We start from the raw sequence: 18,342 nt of genomic DNA, 5'->3' as shown, positions 1-18,342 counted from the left end.
AAGCCCACCACACTTAGAGGATGTGCTGTCACCAGCTCTGAGGGAGGTGTCCCCAAAGCCAGTGGCAGAAAGAAAGCACCCATTGCTCAGAAATAGAGCTTAAGGTGTGATTCACCGCTCTATCTTAAGCTCTAGGGCAGCAAGGGATGCTATTTTTGATGTCATGGGACTGCCACCAGTGTTGGGGACAAGCAGCAAGAAGGAGACACCCAAGGGTTAATCCCTGTGGGGAGATGATTCCTGATAGCACATCTCACAAACAGGCAAAGGAAAGAAGTTGGAAACACAGGATGTGCTTTTAATGAGGAGGGTCATGACGGGCTGGAGCAACTCCCCTCTGCTTTCCATTGGGGAGGAAGAGCTGCAAGGGGTCCCCTGAGTTTGTCTGGGGGCTTTCATGGCAAGGAGGTGCCACCACCCCCGATATTGGCACCAGGAAGGTGTCTCGGCTTGAGGGACCTTTCCCAGTGGGAATGAGGAAGCTTTGGAAGAGGAGCTGGAGCCCAGTGGCCAGGGCTGCTCTGCTGACGCAGGTTAAACTGACAATCAAAGCAATTGGCCATGGAGTGATAACAGCTCCTCTGGCTTATCACCGCCCCGGTTCCAGTCAGGAAATCACCTTGCACTTGCAGACTATGCACAGAGTAATTAAAGGCCTTAATTGAGGAAGATCATTAGGGAAAAGCAAAGGTATGGGAGCTGGAGCCCCTTTCCTACTGTGGGCAACTGCGGCTTTCACAGACATCATTGATGGGTTTGTTTATCAGGAGGAAATGAGGAAGAGGAGGCGGTGAAGAGCAGAGTTCCTGCACCCCAAAGGGAGCAGGGGGTTCACGTCCTGGCTTGGGATTAGGGTGGCTGGGATCAAAGGGACACTTTGACTGCAGCATCCCCAGCTGGGGCCTCACCTGGGATCACTGTTGGAGGGACCAGGATGTCCAAGGAGGTGTGTGAGTGCAGGGACGTCAGGCCAAGGTCTCAGGGGACCCTCCTGCCTGTGCAAGCTGCCCAGCAGGGTCTCCTGCAGCTGCATGGGATGTCTCCATTGGCATCAAGTGGAGGGAGAGATGCCAAACGAAGATGGGGCTTTATAAAGTGGGGTCTTTTGCCTCCGACACCATGAAGAGAAGGGCTGTATGGGGAAGGACGATTGCCTGCCCATTTCTTTCCCCTCTGGCCTCTTCCCTTCTCCATGCTGGCACTGGGGTGGCTTTTTCCCCTGGGTCTCTGGTCTTGGGGGACCAGCCTGGCAGCAGTGTCCCCAGTGGAGTCCATCAGACCTTGCTGAATGTGTCCTGGGGAGAACTTCCACCACCAAGGGGCTGTTTCACCTCAGTAATGTTAATATTAATTTGCTTATCTGCCCCGGGGCTATAAAGCACTCATCTCCAAAGGGAAAAGAAATAATCCCCTTTCTCTTTCTTTGTATCTCTAGTCACTTATTGTGGGTCTTATCAGCAGATAGAGCAGAAAGTCACGCAATGGCTCCAGCTCTGGTCCTACACCAGCACCAGCGCTGCGTGTTCCCACTGTGGCTGGTATGGGTGATATGGATATGATATGGAGCATCTCCACCCCATGGGGATGGTGACACACGCTGCTGTTGAGTCCCTGATGATCCCAGGGCTCTTCTGAATCACCAGGTTTGGGTCTGAGAGACCCAGATCCAAGTCCAGGGTGATCCCACCCATTCCCCTGTGGCAGGCGTATGTCAGCTTTGGGGTATCTCTTGTGGAAAGGTGTTCATGACTCTCTTGCCTTGACCTGTGGCCCTTATCAGAGGTGGAGATGTTAACATCAGTGGAGATGTTATTTGCCTGATGGATGTCATAGGTTGTCCTAAACGATCCATCTACTTTTCCTCCAAGACCTGGAGCTCAAGCCACGGTTTGGACCTCCTGGTCCCTTGCTTTTCCTGCAGTATTGGGATTATGCCATTAAGTGATGAATCCAAAGCCAGTTTGACATGGAGTGAAGCTTCTCGGGCTGGTTCAATGCGTTCAGGTGGGTCTGAGGCTCTATCTCCTCAGGGTTGCATCACACACTGGTGACCAGGCAGGGCCTGGACACACAAAGACAGAGTTACTCCTTTTCTCTCAGGCTTGTTTAACGGGTCTGAACACCTCCCTGCTCGCACTGGAATCTCCCTCACATCTTGGGCAATCGGCTTCCCCATTTTCGTCCCCAACACGCTCTTCCCTTTCTGTCTCTTCTTGGAAGGTTTTGTGCAATGCGTGGTGAGTGACTGGTGTTCGGGGCTGACAGGAGCTCCCATTGGTCAGGGTCCAGGGCTCTGCAGAGCAGATACCACCCATGGGAACAGAGTCAAGAGCAGTGCGTGTTGCCCTGGATGGTTTGACTTGTTCCTGCAGCGCTGCTTGCGTGCAAGTAGAAGCAAAGGAGGCATCTGGCTCTACTGGCATGGGCTGACTGGCAGCCAATGTAAACTCTTGGGTTGGAGTTGGAGGAAGTCCTGTTCTCCTCTGCCCCGCTGTGATAACATCCCTTGCTCTGCTTCAGAACACCGGCAGCTTGACTTTCTCAATAGTAAGGGTTAAAGGTGTCCTTCCCCCCGTCCTGCAGGGCCGCCAGTGACTGTGGTCAATGAAGCCTCAATGCACTGGTCCCTGCAGAGGGGCTTTGCCCCAGCCCAGTTGTTTGAAGGATCCCTCTCATTCTGCTGAAGAAAGTGAACTGGAGAGCCCCTGGTGCAAGGCTGATGGATCCTCAATGAGCCCCTCTATGACACAGATCAACCTTTCCTGGAATGGGATCCTAGAGACGTGGCAGGTCAGCTGGGCAATGAAAACCAGTGTAGAAGCAAGGGAACAGGCTGTGCTTGGAGGGCCTGGAGACGTGCCGGTGTTTTTGCAAGGGGCTTTGTTTTCCCTGCAGACACATCTACAGTGAAGGTGAATTTCAACCAGTGAAAATTAGCCCAGAGATAGTGGTACTGGACCTCAATAATGGTTGATAGTCAATAATAGTTAATAATAATAATAGTTGGCTGGACATCAGTAACAACACCCGCCTCTACACCCAAGCTTTGGGCATCAGTTCATCCAAGATCTTAAACATCGATGGAGGTCATGGGATTATGGCATGGGTTGGGTGTCCTTCAGCTACCAAAGGATACAGCCCAGTGGTATTCAGATAGTTTGGTTTGGGGTACGTTCCCTTTCCTTCTAGCAAAAGACCATTCACACACCCCATAAATGTGCTTTTGCGGTACTAGGACTAGATGTGATGGGGTATCCAACACTAGAAGTGCTGGAAAAATGAAGAAGCAAGAAATGCTACAAAGCGAACAAGACAAGACAAAGAGTTCCAACAGCTTCAGTTTATTACATCATCTCGTATAGCTGTACCAGATCCCATTTTGCTCCAAGGACACCCAGGTCTTTGCCCTCCCGGTGATGTCCAGGCAATGGATAAGCTCTCTGCTCAATTCATGCTCTTCATAGGGAAGCGCTGCTTCACCTGGAAGTGCTCACACCGGTGATGCTTCATGGTCAACCCATAGAGTGGTGTCATGTCCACCTGCTTGCCCTCCCGCACGCTGAACTCCAGCTGCTGCAGCAAGGTGGACAGGAAAAGGAAGACCTCCCACCTAGCAATGGTCTCCCCAGCGCAATTCCTCTTCCCCAGGCCGAAAGCCAGCACCTTCATCCCTTCCATCTTATTCACTTCGGTGCCATCAGCACTGAGGAAACGCTCTGGGTTGAAGGTCTGTGGATCCTTCCAAAGCTTCCTGGAAGGGAATACATCAGGTGGTGAGATGCTGAATCCTAGCCATGAGTGTAGCGGGACACTGGAAGGTGGGAGCTGCCAGTAAGAACATCCCTGTGTTTAGTAGATGCCTCTCCCTTTCAAAGCAGGTTGACCCCACTTCCACCCAGGAAGATAACAGTGCAGGAAGGGTCCTGTATGTCACTGTTGGAGGCTTTCTGCCTCAGGAGGTACTTACTCATCATGGTTTACTTGCCACTGGTTGATAAACACACAGCGGTCCTTTGGGATGTAGTAACCGTTCAGCGTTGTGTCCCTGGTTGTGCTGGAGAGAGAAAAGACTCAGAGTTTAGGAAGAGGAAAGGTCCTTCTGCATCCTCAGGGGACTATTAATTTGCTCCTGGTGCTAGTGAAGTAAGGATGAGGCCCAAAGGGATGGCTTCGTGAGGGACATTTGCATTGTCCATGAGCAGGATTGGACAACCCCTACCTAAGCTGGGTGGTGTATCTGCAGTGAGGTCATCAGAATGGCTCTTTGGGAGCTCCTACATGGAGCTGTGAGCTCCTCATGTCCATGAGCATCCTACAGGTCAATAATGATCTCCCTGCCTCTCATCGCACCACTGACAAGATGCTTCGAGTCCACCTTGTCCCTCCACCTCCTGTGCAGCCCCAGCAGCTCTTACCTGTGCGGGATGGTGAAGGGTGTGAAGGAGGAGTGCCTGAACACCTCCAGGATAAAGGCTTCTGTGTAGGGCAGCGCGCCCCGGTCCGACAGCCTCGGTCTGCGCTCCCGGCCGATGGTCTGGTCTGCGGGAGGTTGAGAGAAGGGAGCAGATTGGGATCAGCCCTGGCCGGGGCCAGGTTTTGGCCCGTGGGGTTCCTGGACTCACCCAGTTCTCTCTGGATCCTCTTCTGGATGTGGGGGTACACCACGAGGTACATGAGGCTCCAGGACAGGGCAGTGGTCACAGTGTCAAAGCCTGCTCAAAGAGGAAAGCGTGTCGATGAGGTCTGTACAACACCTGCCCTGCTCCCTAACCCTGCCATGGAGCAGTCTGGGATGGCTAAGGAGGCAGAGGGCATCCTGGCCATACAGTGAGGCTCAGGTTCTATACTGTCAGAGAAAACCTTGCCTGCACAGTCTGCTCTCATTCATCCTGATTCACCCCTGCATTATGTCAGGTTTGGAGGAATTCTCTGGAATCAGGGGAGTTTCCACAAGTAACTCAAAGATGAATCAGTGAACAGATATCTCCCTCAACCAGGAGAAGCCACCCTGGCTTGTGAGGCTTGGCTGAGCCCTTCTCTTCTCCCTAAAGCCTCTTCCCAGAGCTGATGCTCCATGCTGCTTTCCAGGGGTGTCCCTAAAGGGTCAAGGAGGACCAGTGAGCTGCAGGGTGAGTGCTTAGACCCTAACTGGCTGCCTGGTGTTGGACAAAGGTGGCTCAGACAGGGCTATAACACAAGGAGCCTGAGAAAACCTGCAGTAGTGAAGGAGCCAGTGGGGAAAGGTACCTGCTCCAAAGAGGTCGTTCACAAGGTTGATAATCTTCTCCTCAGGGACCTGCGCGGCAAGGTTTGTTACTGCTTTTTTCTCCAGGCACTCCCCAATGAGGGAGTCAGTGATGTCTCGGATGTTGTCCTGAGAGGAAGAGAAGACAAGCCATGGCAGCAGAACCAGCAAGGAATGGGTGTTACTGAGCAAGCACCCCATGCTGAAGGAGCCGAGGGCTGTATGAGCTCTGGAGAACATCATCTTTCAGCCCCCATTGTCCCTACTGCTTTTGCAACCTATAAAACCAAGGAGATGGCTCTCCAGGGCACAGGTCAGATGGTCAACCTACAAGCCAGCTCTACCACACATGGCTGTGGAGGAGAAGGAGGACCGCAGTGCTAGACTGCACATGGAGACACTGCAGCTGGACTTGATAATGCAGCAATAACTGCGAGAAGATAGATGTCTACTGATGCTTGGCTGCAAGAAAGCAAATGACTCACTACCAGAGAGGGGCAGAGAGTGTGGATGCACATGGTGCAGGTGAGGGTCCTGCAGGCTCTTACCTTGTCATAGGTCTGGTAGTGCTCTCTGACAAACTTCTGTGTGAAACGGAGGAAGGACTTGTTGAAATCTATGAATAAGCGCATGGCGGGGCTGGGAAGGTACTGCAGCAGGGGGATGAAGTCTGCAAGGTTGCCAGAAGCAGCCACATCTCCAAACTCATTGTTGAAGTTCACTATATTGAGCAGCTCCTGGTCGTTGTGGTCATGCCGCTTGCCAAAGCACATGGCGCAGATGACGTTGGCCACGGAGACCACCAGGTACCGGTAGGGGTCGAAGCTCTTCTCCTCCTCCATGAGCTGCAGGAACTTGGTGACCACGTACTCGGCCTCCTTGGAGACGTGCTCCTCCAGGAGGCAGCAGGATGAGACCCGGGGGCTGGGGGTGGTGGAGAAGGTCTTGAGGGCGTTCTGGGCCAGCTTCCTGCGGGCCTTCCACACCTCCCGGGAGTCAGAGCTGAAGGTCAGGCTCTTCCCATCCGCAACATAGCGGAAGCTGTGAAGGTCAGGGCGGCCCATGAAGTCTTCTGCTTGCTTCACCAGGGCTTGCTTGATGGTGTCCAGCCCGCTCAGCACCAGCACGGGCCGGGTGCCGATCCTCACCTCCATCACGTCCCCATAGCGCCGGCTCAGCTGGGTCAGCACCAAGTGCGGGTCCTTCCTCAGCTCCAGCGCATTGCCAAGGATGGGGAAGCCCCTGGGGCCGGGGGGGCTCTTCAGCCCCTTGGGCACACGCTGCTGGAGGGACTGGATGAGCAGGAACACCAGGCAGAACACGGCACCCGCCAGGAGGAGCTCGGTGGCCGAGACAGCGCCTTGGCTTCCCACCAGAGACATCGCTGCCTTTATTGCCACTGGCCTGCAGGAACTCTACAGGATGAAGTGTTGAAAAGAGCCAGAATAAGTGAGAGGTTGAGTCCTGCAGATGCTCCCGATGCTGAGAAAGGGCATCAAGTGCCCTCAAAGAGCTCAGGGTGATGGAGCTGGACTTAGGGGTTTTCAAGGGGTAAAAGCTGGAGACCTCTAAAGACTCCAAACACATCCATTGCTTAAGGGGGACCTCAGCCCTCCAGAGCCTGCGATGGTGCTCCTTTCCCTGCAGAAGACAGGTACTCAAAGCCACACATATGCACACATTGTCTCCTACCTGCAGGTCCTTGCGATAGACAGGGCTGGTTTTGCTGCCTGTAGCTCCCAGCAAAGAAAGGCAGAGGGTATCTGCTTGTCCTGGAGGGCAGAAGGGATCCTCTCCTGCTGCCTGGACCTTCTTCTGCTATTTGGAAGGCCATGGCTTTACATGCGCTCCTTTCACCTCATACCTCATATCTCTGAGGTCACTGGTGACTAGCTACCCATTAACGAACTGGAACAAATCCATCTGGGGCCAGGCCAAGAACCCAGCTCCAGTGGGGTTTGGGGAATGAAAGATGGCTTCTCCTCCTGCCCAGGGCACATATCTGCCCTGGAGCTCAGAATGAGAGGCAGAAGTGGGGTTCCTGAGGACAGGGAGGCAGAAAGGGAGTATCCCTAAGCCCTGCCCTGGGGATGATGAAGGGCGCGCTCCCACCATCACTGCCTGATGGGATGTGGGTGCCAGAGGCCTTTCCTGGGCTGACCAGGCTGATCCCAGCACACAGAGAGCGCTGGCAGCTCCGTGGCCGCTCTGGGGATGCTGGGAGCAGTGAGGGGCTGTGTTTGCAGCAGGGCACCCACAGGGCACCCCAGCCCTCTGCATCCCTGGGGTACCAGCAGGTAGTCGCGGTGCCCTGGCACCGGCGGTGGCAGGACCTCGTGGCCAACAGCAGAGCCAGGCTCAGGTTAACCATTGCCCAGGTTCGCGTGAGAAGGCGTCTGGCTCACTTCCCCCGGCTCCTCCGTGGCAAACAGCAGAGGAGTGGTGGGGCAGAGGGGAGGAGGTGAGCCCCACAGATAGGAGAGGTGGATGAGGCAGCGCAGGGCAAGGCTGGGGCAGCTCATCCTTCCCCAAACCCAGCAGGGGAGGTGGGAGCTGGTGGGGCTGCTGCTGGAGCTGGGGAGGAATGCAGGGCTTTGGGAAGTGCAGCTGGGATGAGCAGGAATGGGCTGAGCTTTGGGGTTCGGCTTATCCAGTTTCATTCCATCTTTGGATGTGGGAATTTGGCGCAGGTAAAAGCTGAGCTAATATTTAATAAAGGCTTTCAACATCTGCTCTAATCAGGCTCATTAACAGCAGTGACGCCGTTCATTAGTGTTTGGCAAGAACAGTTACAAAACCCTGGCTGCTAAGATGCACTTTGCTCAGTGCCAGCCACCTCGCACCAGCGTTTGTGAGCGTGCAAGGACATACACGGGAGCAAGAGGATCCTGGTGTACACCCTGTGTGCACGAGTGACAGAGCGCGTGAGCATGGGCAAATCCACCCATGCAAGAGCATGAACATGCTGTGTATTTGTAAATGGGCTATTTGTGTGTGGACAGAGTCTGTGTGCATGTCTAGCGTGTCTGTGTGCATGTATAGTGTCTGTGTGCATGTATAGTGTTTGTGTGCATGTATAGGTTGTCCATGTGCATGTACAGTGTCTGTGTGCACATACAGTGTGCCTGTGTGCATGGATAGGGTGTCTGTTGGTACGTCTAGTATGTCTGTGTGCATGTATAGAGTACTTGTGTGCATGTATAATGTGTCTGCATGCATGTATAGAGTGTCTGTGTGCATAAGGGAGTGTTAAAATGTGCTTGAGTGCACTGGTATATATGCCACATGCACATGGCACATAACACATGGTGCCGTATGTGTAGTCTGCATGTATAGATGCACCTATAGATGTGTAGGGTGAACGCACACACAGCCGGAGGTACATGGCTTCACTGGGAGCTGCAGGTGTGGGTGCCACAGTGGCTGCACGGGGACATCTCTGCCTGGGGCTTATGGACACAGCCACATGTCCTGCCCGGTCCATGTGTCTCGAGCAGCCCTTCTCCAGAGACGTGGGTAAAGACAGTGCAGTGCGTCCCTTGGGGAGGGACAGCTCTGCCTGGGACACGTCTGAGCAGGCTGGGGCACCGCTCAGTGTCCCTTGGACCCCAAAGGGGACATTTGTGGTGGCGTGACTGAGACCTTCAGCTTTGCACAGTGGAAACTGCCTTCTCGAGGGATGTCCCTGTGCCATCAAGAGGGACACAAGTGATGCAGGGGACTGCCGCCACCAGCATCCCGTGGCAGAGGGGATACAGCCCGATGTGCTCAGTGCCCCCAGTTCTGCGGATCCCCCACCGCAGCCAGCCAGGGGGGGCTGATCCTGAGCTGCTCCGGCACCGCCTTGACCCCGGACCAGGCTCCTGGACGTGAGGCCACCGCCCTGGTCCTTTAAAAGCCATTTCCCCCCACACACACCCATAGCGTGACTGCAAGTGACCCTCCCGGGTCAGTCCGGAGCCCCTTCGCACGCGATGTCCCCAGTGCCACCCCCGGCACCCCAGTGCCACCCCCGGCGGGGCGGGACCCCACGGCCCCTCTCCCATCCCGCCGTGGCTGGGCTGGGAATGGGGGGGGTGAGGGTGGAAGGGGTGAGATCCGGGCTACATCTGGTCCCCCTTGTCCTCCTCGCAGGACAGGTCTTGACCCGTCGTCCAATAGGGATTGGGGATGGGGGCGGGACCGGAGGTGCAAGCCCTGCCTGGGAACCGCTGTAGTCCCCGAGCATCCCCCCGACGTGATCACCCTGCCCCATCCCGGCTGCCCTGTGCCCAGGGGGCAGGAGGTGACAGAGGGCACGGCTGCTTCACACGCGAACTTGGGCAATCTTTAACTGGGCCGGGGCAGCGAGGGCCGTGACCCCCGGGGCTGCCCCACGGCCCCCCTTGCCCTACAGCACCCGGTCTGTGGGCCAACAAAGCGGCTCCGCACCGGCGGGGGGACCCGGTGATACCCCGCACCCCGGCCACTTCCCCCTCTGCTCCACCGGGGAGCACCGCCGGAGGCACCGGCAGCCCCCGCCGACGGGGGGGACCGTTAAAGCACTGCGGGCCGGGGAGGGCGAGGGTGGTCCAAGCTCATCCCTGCGTGTTCCCGGAGCCCCTTTGGGATGGCACCGGGGGGGGATCCCCTGCTCCTGCCCCGCATTGCGGACACCGGCGCTGTTTTCCCACGCTCCCGGCTCCGGACACCGGGGACACCCCGGGGCTGCGGGCAGCGGCTGTGAGGAGGGGGAACGGAGCCGGGGCTGCGGGGAGCGGGAAAGGGGGGCTCGGTGGACCCGGGGCGCTGCCCGGGGTTGAGGGAGGGGGGAACCGGGGCTCGGGACCGGCGCCTTTAAGATCCTGCCGGTAGCGTGACTGGAGTGACCGGGGCGGCGCGGGTTGCCCAAACATCCCGTCCGCTTCTCACGCGATGCCTGCCCCGGTCTGGAACCCACGGGCGGCACCGACACCCCCCCTGCCCCGACGGGACCCCCCCTTCCTCCTCCCGCCGCCCCGCCGCCTCCCCACGGGGACAGGCAGGGAACGGGGCTTTCGCACCCCGACCCGTGTGTAAGCGGGTGCGGGGGGTGCGGGATCTCAGCCGTTGGGGGGGGGGGGGGTGTGTGTCCGGGTTAGGTGTTTGGGAGTTGGGACGCACGTCAGCTTTGATTAGGCTTCAGTCATGTGACGGGAGGTGTCTGGGCCAATCAGGGCGAGCGGCGATGCATATAAAGCAGGAGCAAAGAGGAGTTGATGGGTACCTGCTGGGAGGATCAGATCCCAAAGCACTCTGCAGGTGAGTACCCCCGGGATGGACGGGTGCGGGGGGCTATTCCAAGGCACCCCCGAGGGATGGGGAGCTGGGGGTGCTCTGCTGTGGGGTGTCCCCACCCTCTGGCTCCCCAGATCTCCTGTGGCATCCTTCCTGCAGCTGCTGGAGGGTGGTTCGCAGGGGGTTCTGAGGGTAATCCTTGCCCCAAAGCCCCTCTCACCATGGGGCAGCCACGATCTGCAGCCATGCGCTGGGGTCCCAGCAGCCCCCACATTCCTCACCCCATAGGACCCCGGTGTCTCTTAGGGTCTGTACCAGCCTGCCCAACCCAAAGGGAGGGGGGATTTCAGTTCCAGCTTCTTCCTACTCCTGGCTCTGCATTTCCTGTGGGATTTCTGATGGAGCAGGGAGCTGGGTGCCCGCAGCCTCCAGCCCCACTCTGCTGCCATGGCTGGCTTTCATGGCCATCCACGTTTTAGGGAGATTCATGGCAATGCTGTGCTTTGGTGGTGAGCAAGGGCTTGGAATGAGCAACCGGGAGGATTCAGCTTCCCCACACTCAAGTATGGGAAAGCACTCAAGTGCTCTGGAATAGACTCTGCAGGAGGGAGGAGGTGCTGTAGTTGGGAGAGCACCTTTCCTTCCCTGCACACACAGAAAAAACTGTGGGATGCACTCCTTCCACTCCTGGCTAGCAAAATACAGCTTCTAAGTGCAAGCAGCTTCCTGAAGTGCACAAAACTGGTGCAGCTCTGGATTAGAAGTTAAACCAGGCTTAAGTGCTGCGCAGGTGCCTCAGACTGGAGGTGCTCCATAGTCCTTCCTAATGCCTCTTTGATTCGTTACCAAGGTTCCTGCACGCTGGCAGCGATGTCTCTGGTGGGAAGCCAAGGCGCTGTCTCGGCCACCGAGCTCCTCCTGGCGGGTGCCGTGTTCTGCCTGGTGTTCCTGCTCATCCAGTCCCTCCAGCAGCGTGTGCCCAAGGGGCTGAAGAGCCCCCCCGGCCCCAGGGGCTTCCCCATCCTTGGCAATGCGCTGGAGCTGAGGAAGGACCCGCACTTGGTGCTGACCCAGCTGAGCCGGCGCTATGGGGACGTGATGGAGGTGAGGATCGGCACCCGGCCCGTGCTGGTGCTGAGCGGGCTGGACACCATCAAGCAAGCCCTGGTGAAGCAAGCAGAAGACTTCATGGGCCGCCCTGACCTTCACAGCTTCCAATACATCTCGGCCGGGCAGAGCCTGGCCTTCAACCCCAACTCCAGGGAGGTGTGGAAATCCCTCAGGAAGCTGGCCCAGAACGCCCTCAAGACCTTCTCCATCACTCCCAGCCCCACGACCTCATCCTGCTGCCTCCTGGAGGAGCACGTCTCCAAGGAGGCTGAATACATGGTCACCGAGCTCCTGCAGCTCATAGAGGAGGAGAAGAGCTTCGACCCCTACCGGTACCTGGTGGTCTCCGTGGCCAACGTCATCTGCGCCATGTGCTTTGGCAAGCGGCATGACCACAACGACCAGGAGCTGCTCAATATAGTGAACTTCAACAATGAGTTTGGAGATGTGGCTGCTTCTGGCAACCTTGCAGACTTCATCCCCCTGCTGCAGTACCTTCCCAGCCGCACCATGCAGCTCTTCAAGGACGTCAACAGGCGTTTCAGCTCCTTTGTGCATAAGATTGTCCAGGAGCATTACACCAGCTTTGATAAGGTAAGAGCTCGGATGCTCTTAGATGAGGGTAGAGGTGCCTACAAGCATCAGAGCTCCTTGGGGCTCTCCAATCTGAGTTAATCCCTCAGGATCTGGCCCTTGCTGGAGGAGGTTTCCCCAGCCCTGGGTGTCCGTGGTGTCCCTGACTCAGCTTCTCTCCCCCAGGAGCACATCCGGGACATCACAGACTCACTGATCGAGCATTGCCAGGAGAAGAGTGTCAAGGAGGATGCCCGTGTCCCGCTCTCCAATAAGAAGATCATTGGCATTGTCTGTGACCTCTTTGGGGCAGGTGAGAACATCTTGGAGGGTAAAGCCTTGCTGTTGGGATGCTGGGTGCGGGAGCTGGAGCTGTTGGGGCGAAACCTTGGCTGTTCTTGGGTATTTGGAGCTGTTCCTGGGCTCGCAGGTGCTCCTTGAACTGTGACCAAAGCAGATGCTGCTGGGGAACCTGCTCCAAGGCAAACATCTGGAGAGCTGGGATCTGTAAATACCCACTGCCTGCCCTCTGTTGGTAACTCAATGCCTTCTCCATGTCCATCCAGGCTTTGACACTGTGACAACCGCCTTATCCTGGTGCCTCATGTATGCCGCCTTGTACCCCCACATCCAGAAAAGGATCCAGGAAGAGCTGGGTGAGTCCAGAAACCTGCTTCTCCTGGAGCCAAAACCTCCCTGTCCAGGGCTGACCCTAACCTGCTCCTTCCTTTGGCCTCCCGCAGACCAGACCATCGGCCGGGAGCGCAGACCGAGGCTGTCGGACCGGAGCGCTCTGCCCTACACAGAAGCCTTTATCCTGGAGGTCTTCAGGCACTCCTCCTTCATGCCCTTCACCATCCCGCACAGGTAAGGGCTGCAGTGCCTCGCATCCTCTTTGGGGTTTTCTGTGGAGTGGTTTTCTGGGAGGTGCTGTTGAGGCAGATAATTGCCTGGGAATCCATCCTTGCTATGAGGAAATACTCCAGTGCACAGATTGGATTACCTCTGTCAAAGCTCTCCATGGCTTTCACACCTGGTAGTGCCGGTGCCTGGGGCTGCATCCACCACAAAGCCCTTTGGAGGGATGTCAAACACCCCTGGGTTTGTATTTCCCCCCGCCCTCCCCACTGGGAGAAACCCCATCAGAACTCATCCAGCTTCCTGAAACTGGCATCTTTCTGCTCAAGGAAAAGTGTTTACCTATTTAGTCTCCCAAATGCAACGTGGGGTATTTCCTCATCAGTTGTAAAAGTACAAACAGGGCATTGAAACTGAAACCCTTGAACCTGCCAAGCTTTGTTTTACCTCGAAGCTGCAGGACTCCTCTTAACTTCTCTTTCGCCTCTGCCCTGTGTCTCTTCCAGTACAACAAGAGCAACAGCATTGAATGGCTACTACATCCCCAAGGATACCTGTGTGTTCGTCAACCAGTGGCAAGTGAATCACGACGAGTGAGTATTCCAAGGCAGGAAAAGGCAGATCAGGCCAAAAACTCCTGGGCATGGAGCTGCTGCAGGTTGACTTGGTCACTGGTTCAGCAACTCCCCATCATGTGGTGATGTCCTCAGTGCACCAGACATCCTGTGTACGTGCAAAGGCTGGCAGCTTGGGCTGCTGAATAATCAGGAATCAGTAGATTCTCCTGCCAAGCGGCCCTTGTGATCCGGGGTGATGGATTTGGATGTGCTCACTGGGAACGTCCTGGTTCCCTCTTCCAGGGAGAAACATGTCCTGACGTGACTCCCGTTAAACTCCATCAGCTCCTGTCGTTAGTGCTGGTAATCAGCTTGGGTGGATGGAAGGGGTCTGGACAGCAAACCCTTCCACTGCCCTCCAGTAGAGACCCTCCTGGGCAGGGGAGCAAGGCTTGACACAAAAGGTAGCTCTTGGATCAGAAGCTTGTACCCAAGTATCCCAGCAGCAGAAATATCACAGTATTCCTGGTGAGCACTGCAATGGGAGCGCTGTCTTTGGGGACAGTGAGGATTCCCTGTGCCCGAGCAGAAACTCTCAGCTGAGAATTGGAGAATCCCTCCTAGCACCTCCCAGGAGCAGGGCTGGGATGGGTTGGGAAGGATTCAAGGTGGGAAAACTCCCAGGTCTCCATCCTTGCTTTTTGTAAGAGCTGCTGACCGACTTCCATGCTCCCCTTTTGGCTGAGGCTGCAGGATGTTCAGCTATTGCCCGCTGAATTAAATCCATCTCCGGGATCTGCACAGGCAAACACAGGCTGAGTTTGAAATACAGGTTTCCATAGCCTGAGCTGATGGGCTCTGTCACCTCGTTGGCATTTCAGACCAGGGACAGAGGTTGCCAAAGGGGTTTTGGGTGGCGAAGTGCGGAGCACTGCGATGCGTCTCTCCGGGTGACTCCAGCTTCCTCAGCTGTGTCTCCTTTCTGCCGCAGGAAGCTTTGGAAGGAGCCCTCAGCCTTCAACCCCGAGCGGTTCCTCAGCGCCTCAGGGACTGAGATAAACAAGATGGAGAGTGAGAAAGTGATGACTTTCGGCCTGGGCAAGCGGCGCTGCCTTGGGGAGTCCATCGGCCGCTGGGAAGTCTTCCTCTTCTTGGCCACGCTGCTGCAGCAGCTGGAGTTCAGCCTGCAGCCCGGCGCGGAGGTGGACATCACCCCTCAGTACGGACTGACAATGAAGTACAAGAAGTGCGACTGCTTCCAGATCAAGCAGCGCTTCCCCGTGAAGAGCTCTCCATAAGCCACAGGAGGAAGCATCGCGCCGCGCGGGAGCAAGCCCTTGGAGTTGCACACTCAGCCTGCTTTTGCTAGTGCTCTCTAGAAACCAGCACAGCTCCTCACTGTGTTGCTTCACTGGGGGCTTGCTCATTGTCCTGGGTTCAGCAGTAGCAGTCATTTTTCCTTCTTCTTAGTAGCTGTTGCAGTGCTGTGTTTTTGACTTTCAGCCTGGGAACAGAGCTGATAACACCGATGTTTTCAGTTGCTGGTCAGAATGTTTACCCTGATCAAGGACTTTGTGAGTCTCATGCTCTGCCAGGGAGGAGGAGAAGCCGGGAGGAAGCAGGGACAGGACACCTGACCCAAACTAGCCAAAGAGGTATTCCATACCACAGCACGTCATGCCCAGGATGTAGAACTGAGAGTTCCTGAAAGGGCTGGATCACTGCGGGGTGGGGGTGAGGTACCGGTTGGTGAGCGGTTGTATTCTCTTCCTTGTTATTTCCTTTATCATTATTATTATTGGTGGTAGCAGTAGTGATTTGTGTTATACCTTAGTTACTAAACTGTTCTTATCTCAACCCGTGGGAGTTGCATTCTTTCCATTCTCCTCCCCATCCCTCCAGGAGTGGGGGGAAGAAAGGTGGGGGGGGAAGTAGACTGCGTGGTTCTAATTTACGGCCTGGGCTTAAACCATGACACTCATCTCATGTAAATGCCAGTGGGGAGGGATAAAGCCGGCTTTGTCAGGCTCCCCACGGCCCCCCCAGCAGGTTCCATTGCTCTTGCCTGCACAAAAGCTCACCATGGGAAGATCCATGGGGATCACGGCCCTGGGGTGGGAAGGGAGGGAGGAGGAGGATGCTTTGGGCTGGGAGGAGCAGTGTGGGGTAGCGGTAGGGATGTCCTCACCCTGCCTCCTGCAACACTCCCTTCATCCACCAAATAGGAATCAAGCTGTGGGATCCTCCCTGGGAAACCTGGCCAGGCTTTTCCCACGGGGGGAAGCCTCTTTAGCTCTGGCAGAGCTGTTTGTGAAGCCTTTGGCTCCTTCTGCTCACGGGAACAGGCTCTTCCTGCGGCTCCAGCTGCCTTCTGAAGGGCTCTTGGGGTGATGCAGGGGCCAGACCTGCACCAGCACCCACCTGCCCTCACTGTAAATGCATTAAATGAACCCCCAAGGTTTCTACCCATCCTCGGAGACAGCCTGCGAGGAGAATGAATCTATATCCATAAGCAGTGCTGTTCACACACTGAGATGTTGGCTAAATTCCTCCCAGGAAGCCTCCTGGAAAATATCCAAGGTCTGACAATAAGGGACAAGAAGCAATAAGAGGCACATTCTGGCTTCCATAGATTCCCATATTCAGCCTAGTAAAGGTCTGAGGGCTGCAGGAGATGGTGAATTCCCATGGCAAATTGAGCACTGGCTCCTGCTCCTTCCTACCTGTGTGAAACACATCCATATACTGGGATATAAACTGCAGTGATTCTAACCCAATATATATATTATATATATATATAAAAAATATATATTATATTATATATAATAATATATATAAAATATATATATTATTATATATTTATATATATAATATATAATATAATAATATATAATATATATTATATATATTATTATATATAAAATATATATATAAATATATATAAAATATATATTATATTATATATATTATATATATAATATATATATATTATATATATATATTGAAGTGTTAAAAGTTTCTTGTTTGGCTCTTTCTGGTCTTATTCCTCTGGGAAAAGATTTTTTGAGGAAAACCCCATCTCTGTCACCCTTAAAAAGCTGACTTGGATGTGTTGGATCAGGGTTTTCCTGCAGGGACATGAGCTGGATGTTTCTTTACCACCAAGGCTGTGACACCAGTGGTATTAGGGGGAGTGTTTAGTCCTCACGGGAGCCACCTCTGGTCCTCTCCCTCTGTGTATAGAGAAGCTAAAACCTCAAGAGAGAGGTGATGCTGAGCTCCGATTGGTTCAGGATTTCACCCAAAATCAAGCGTGGCCCTTTTGTTCCTTCAAATAAATGAATCAGGAGCGTGCAGACAGCATTTCAGTACCCTTAGGGAGGCAATTCACAGAGGGATGCTTCAGACCATCACCTGCTCTGTGCTTCCCCAGCTCAGAGCATGGTTATTTCTGAGGCTTTGCATAACATCCCTTAAAAAAGGCGATAAACATTAAATTACCATGTAATTAATAAGGGAATATATGGAAAACTGGGATCTGTGCACACCTGAAGGGCATCTCTCCAGGGTTTCCAGCTTGCTGGGGTAGGAAGCTCTTGCCCCACAGGTACATATCCTTGAGGCACAAATGCTTGGAACTGGGGTCTAATATAAGGAATCCTGGCAAACTTGTGCTGAAAAGCGTGTCCCTTCCCAAATCCCTGCCCTGGGATGCTCTGTGGTGGGAGCTGCTCTTGCCCCATCCAGGGCAGCAATCAAAGTAAGAGCAGAAAGGTGACTATTTGACTGCATCCGTCACCTGGATGGGATGGACAACCACAGGGGTAGGTTGGATGTGGTGGCTGTGCCCTGGAAAGGCTGCTTTGGAGAAGAGGAGCCTTTCCCCCCCCCAACCTGCCTCACCTTCACAGTGTTGTTACCAACTGTGCTCCCAATGACTGTGTGTTCAATTAGCCTCCGTGCACAGCAGCTCGGGAAGGGATCCCGCACCCCACCTGCTCCTTCCTCCCAGGAATGAGCAAAACAGGCTCAGGATTCCGGGGGGGAAAGCTGGGGGTAGTGGAGCTGAGGAGAAAGCAGGAGGTGAATGTACCTGTGCCTCGGGTGGGGAAACTGGGAAAGGGGATGGGGGGTGATGGAGATGATGGAGGTGATGGAGGTGGTGGACGTATGATGGAGGAGTGATGGAGGTATGTGACAGAGGTGGTGGTGGGGTAATGGAAGTATGATGGAGTGGTGGTGGGGGTGACAGGGGGTGATGGAGGTGATGGAGGTGACGGAGGTGATGGAGGTGACAGAGGAGTGATGGGGGTGCGGCAGAGGTGGTGAAGGTGTAGATGGAAGTATGATGAAGGGGTGATGGAGGTGATGGAGAGGTGGCAGAGGTGTGGCAGATGTGAAGGGGGTGATGGAGGGGTGACGAAGGTGTGACAGACAATGGAGGTGTGGTGGAAGTGTGATATGATGGAGGTGACAGAGGGGTGATGGAGGTGATGGAAGTATGATGGAGATGTGGTGGGGGTGATGGAGGGGTGATGGAAGTGATGGAGAGGTGATGGATGATGAAAAGGTAATGGAGAGGTGATGAAAGCATGATGAAGTGGTGATGGAGGGGCGATGGAGGTGAGGAAAGGGTGATGGATGATGAAGAGGTGATGGAGGGGCAATGGAGGTGAGGAAGGGGTGAGGGATGATGAAGAGGCGATGGAGGAGCAATGAAGGTGAGGAAGGGGTGATGGATGA

At 55.0% G+C, this 18,342-nt stretch overlaps 2 protein-coding genes across 2 annotated transcripts; one reads left to right on the top strand and one right to left on the bottom strand.

Annotated features, from left to right (window-relative positions):
- Nucleotides 1–3,444: 3,444 nt before the first annotated feature.
- On the bottom strand, nt 3,445–6,630 carry LOC308225551 (cytochrome P450 1A5-like; the record flags this gene model as incomplete). Its single annotated transcript, XM_080626534.1, has 6 exons — nt 5,794–6,630; nt 5,248–5,374; nt 4,623–4,712; nt 4,416–4,539; nt 3,968–4,054; nt 3,445–3,751 (listed from the first exon to the last, which is right to left on the bottom strand). Exons 1-6 carry the CDS (start codon nt 6,625–6,627, stop codon nt 3,445–3,447), a joined length of 1,569 nt encoding a protein of 522 aa, XP_080482660.1. The 5' UTR covers nt 6,628–6,630.
- A 4,741-nt stretch (nt 6,631–11,371) lies between these two features.
- LOC308225536 (cytochrome P450 1A4-like) lies at nt 11,372–14,897 on the top strand (the record flags this gene model as incomplete). Its single annotated transcript, XM_080626516.1, has 6 exons — nt 11,372–12,205; nt 12,371–12,497; nt 12,751–12,840; nt 12,928–13,051; nt 13,549–13,635; nt 14,591–14,897. 6 exons carry the CDS (start codon nt 11,372–11,374, stop codon nt 14,895–14,897), a joined length of 1,569 nt encoding a protein of 522 aa, XP_080482642.1.
- Nucleotides 14,898–18,342: the final 3,445 nt, after the last annotated feature.

Source organism: Psittacula echo, assembly GCF_963264785.1.
Source record: "Psittacula echo genome assembly, chromosome: 10".
In the NCBI taxonomy this organism is placed as follows: Eukaryota; Metazoa; Chordata; class Aves; order Psittaciformes; family Psittacidae; genus Psittacula; species Psittacula echo.
This window is presented reverse-complemented; position numbering and strand designations above follow the sequence as displayed.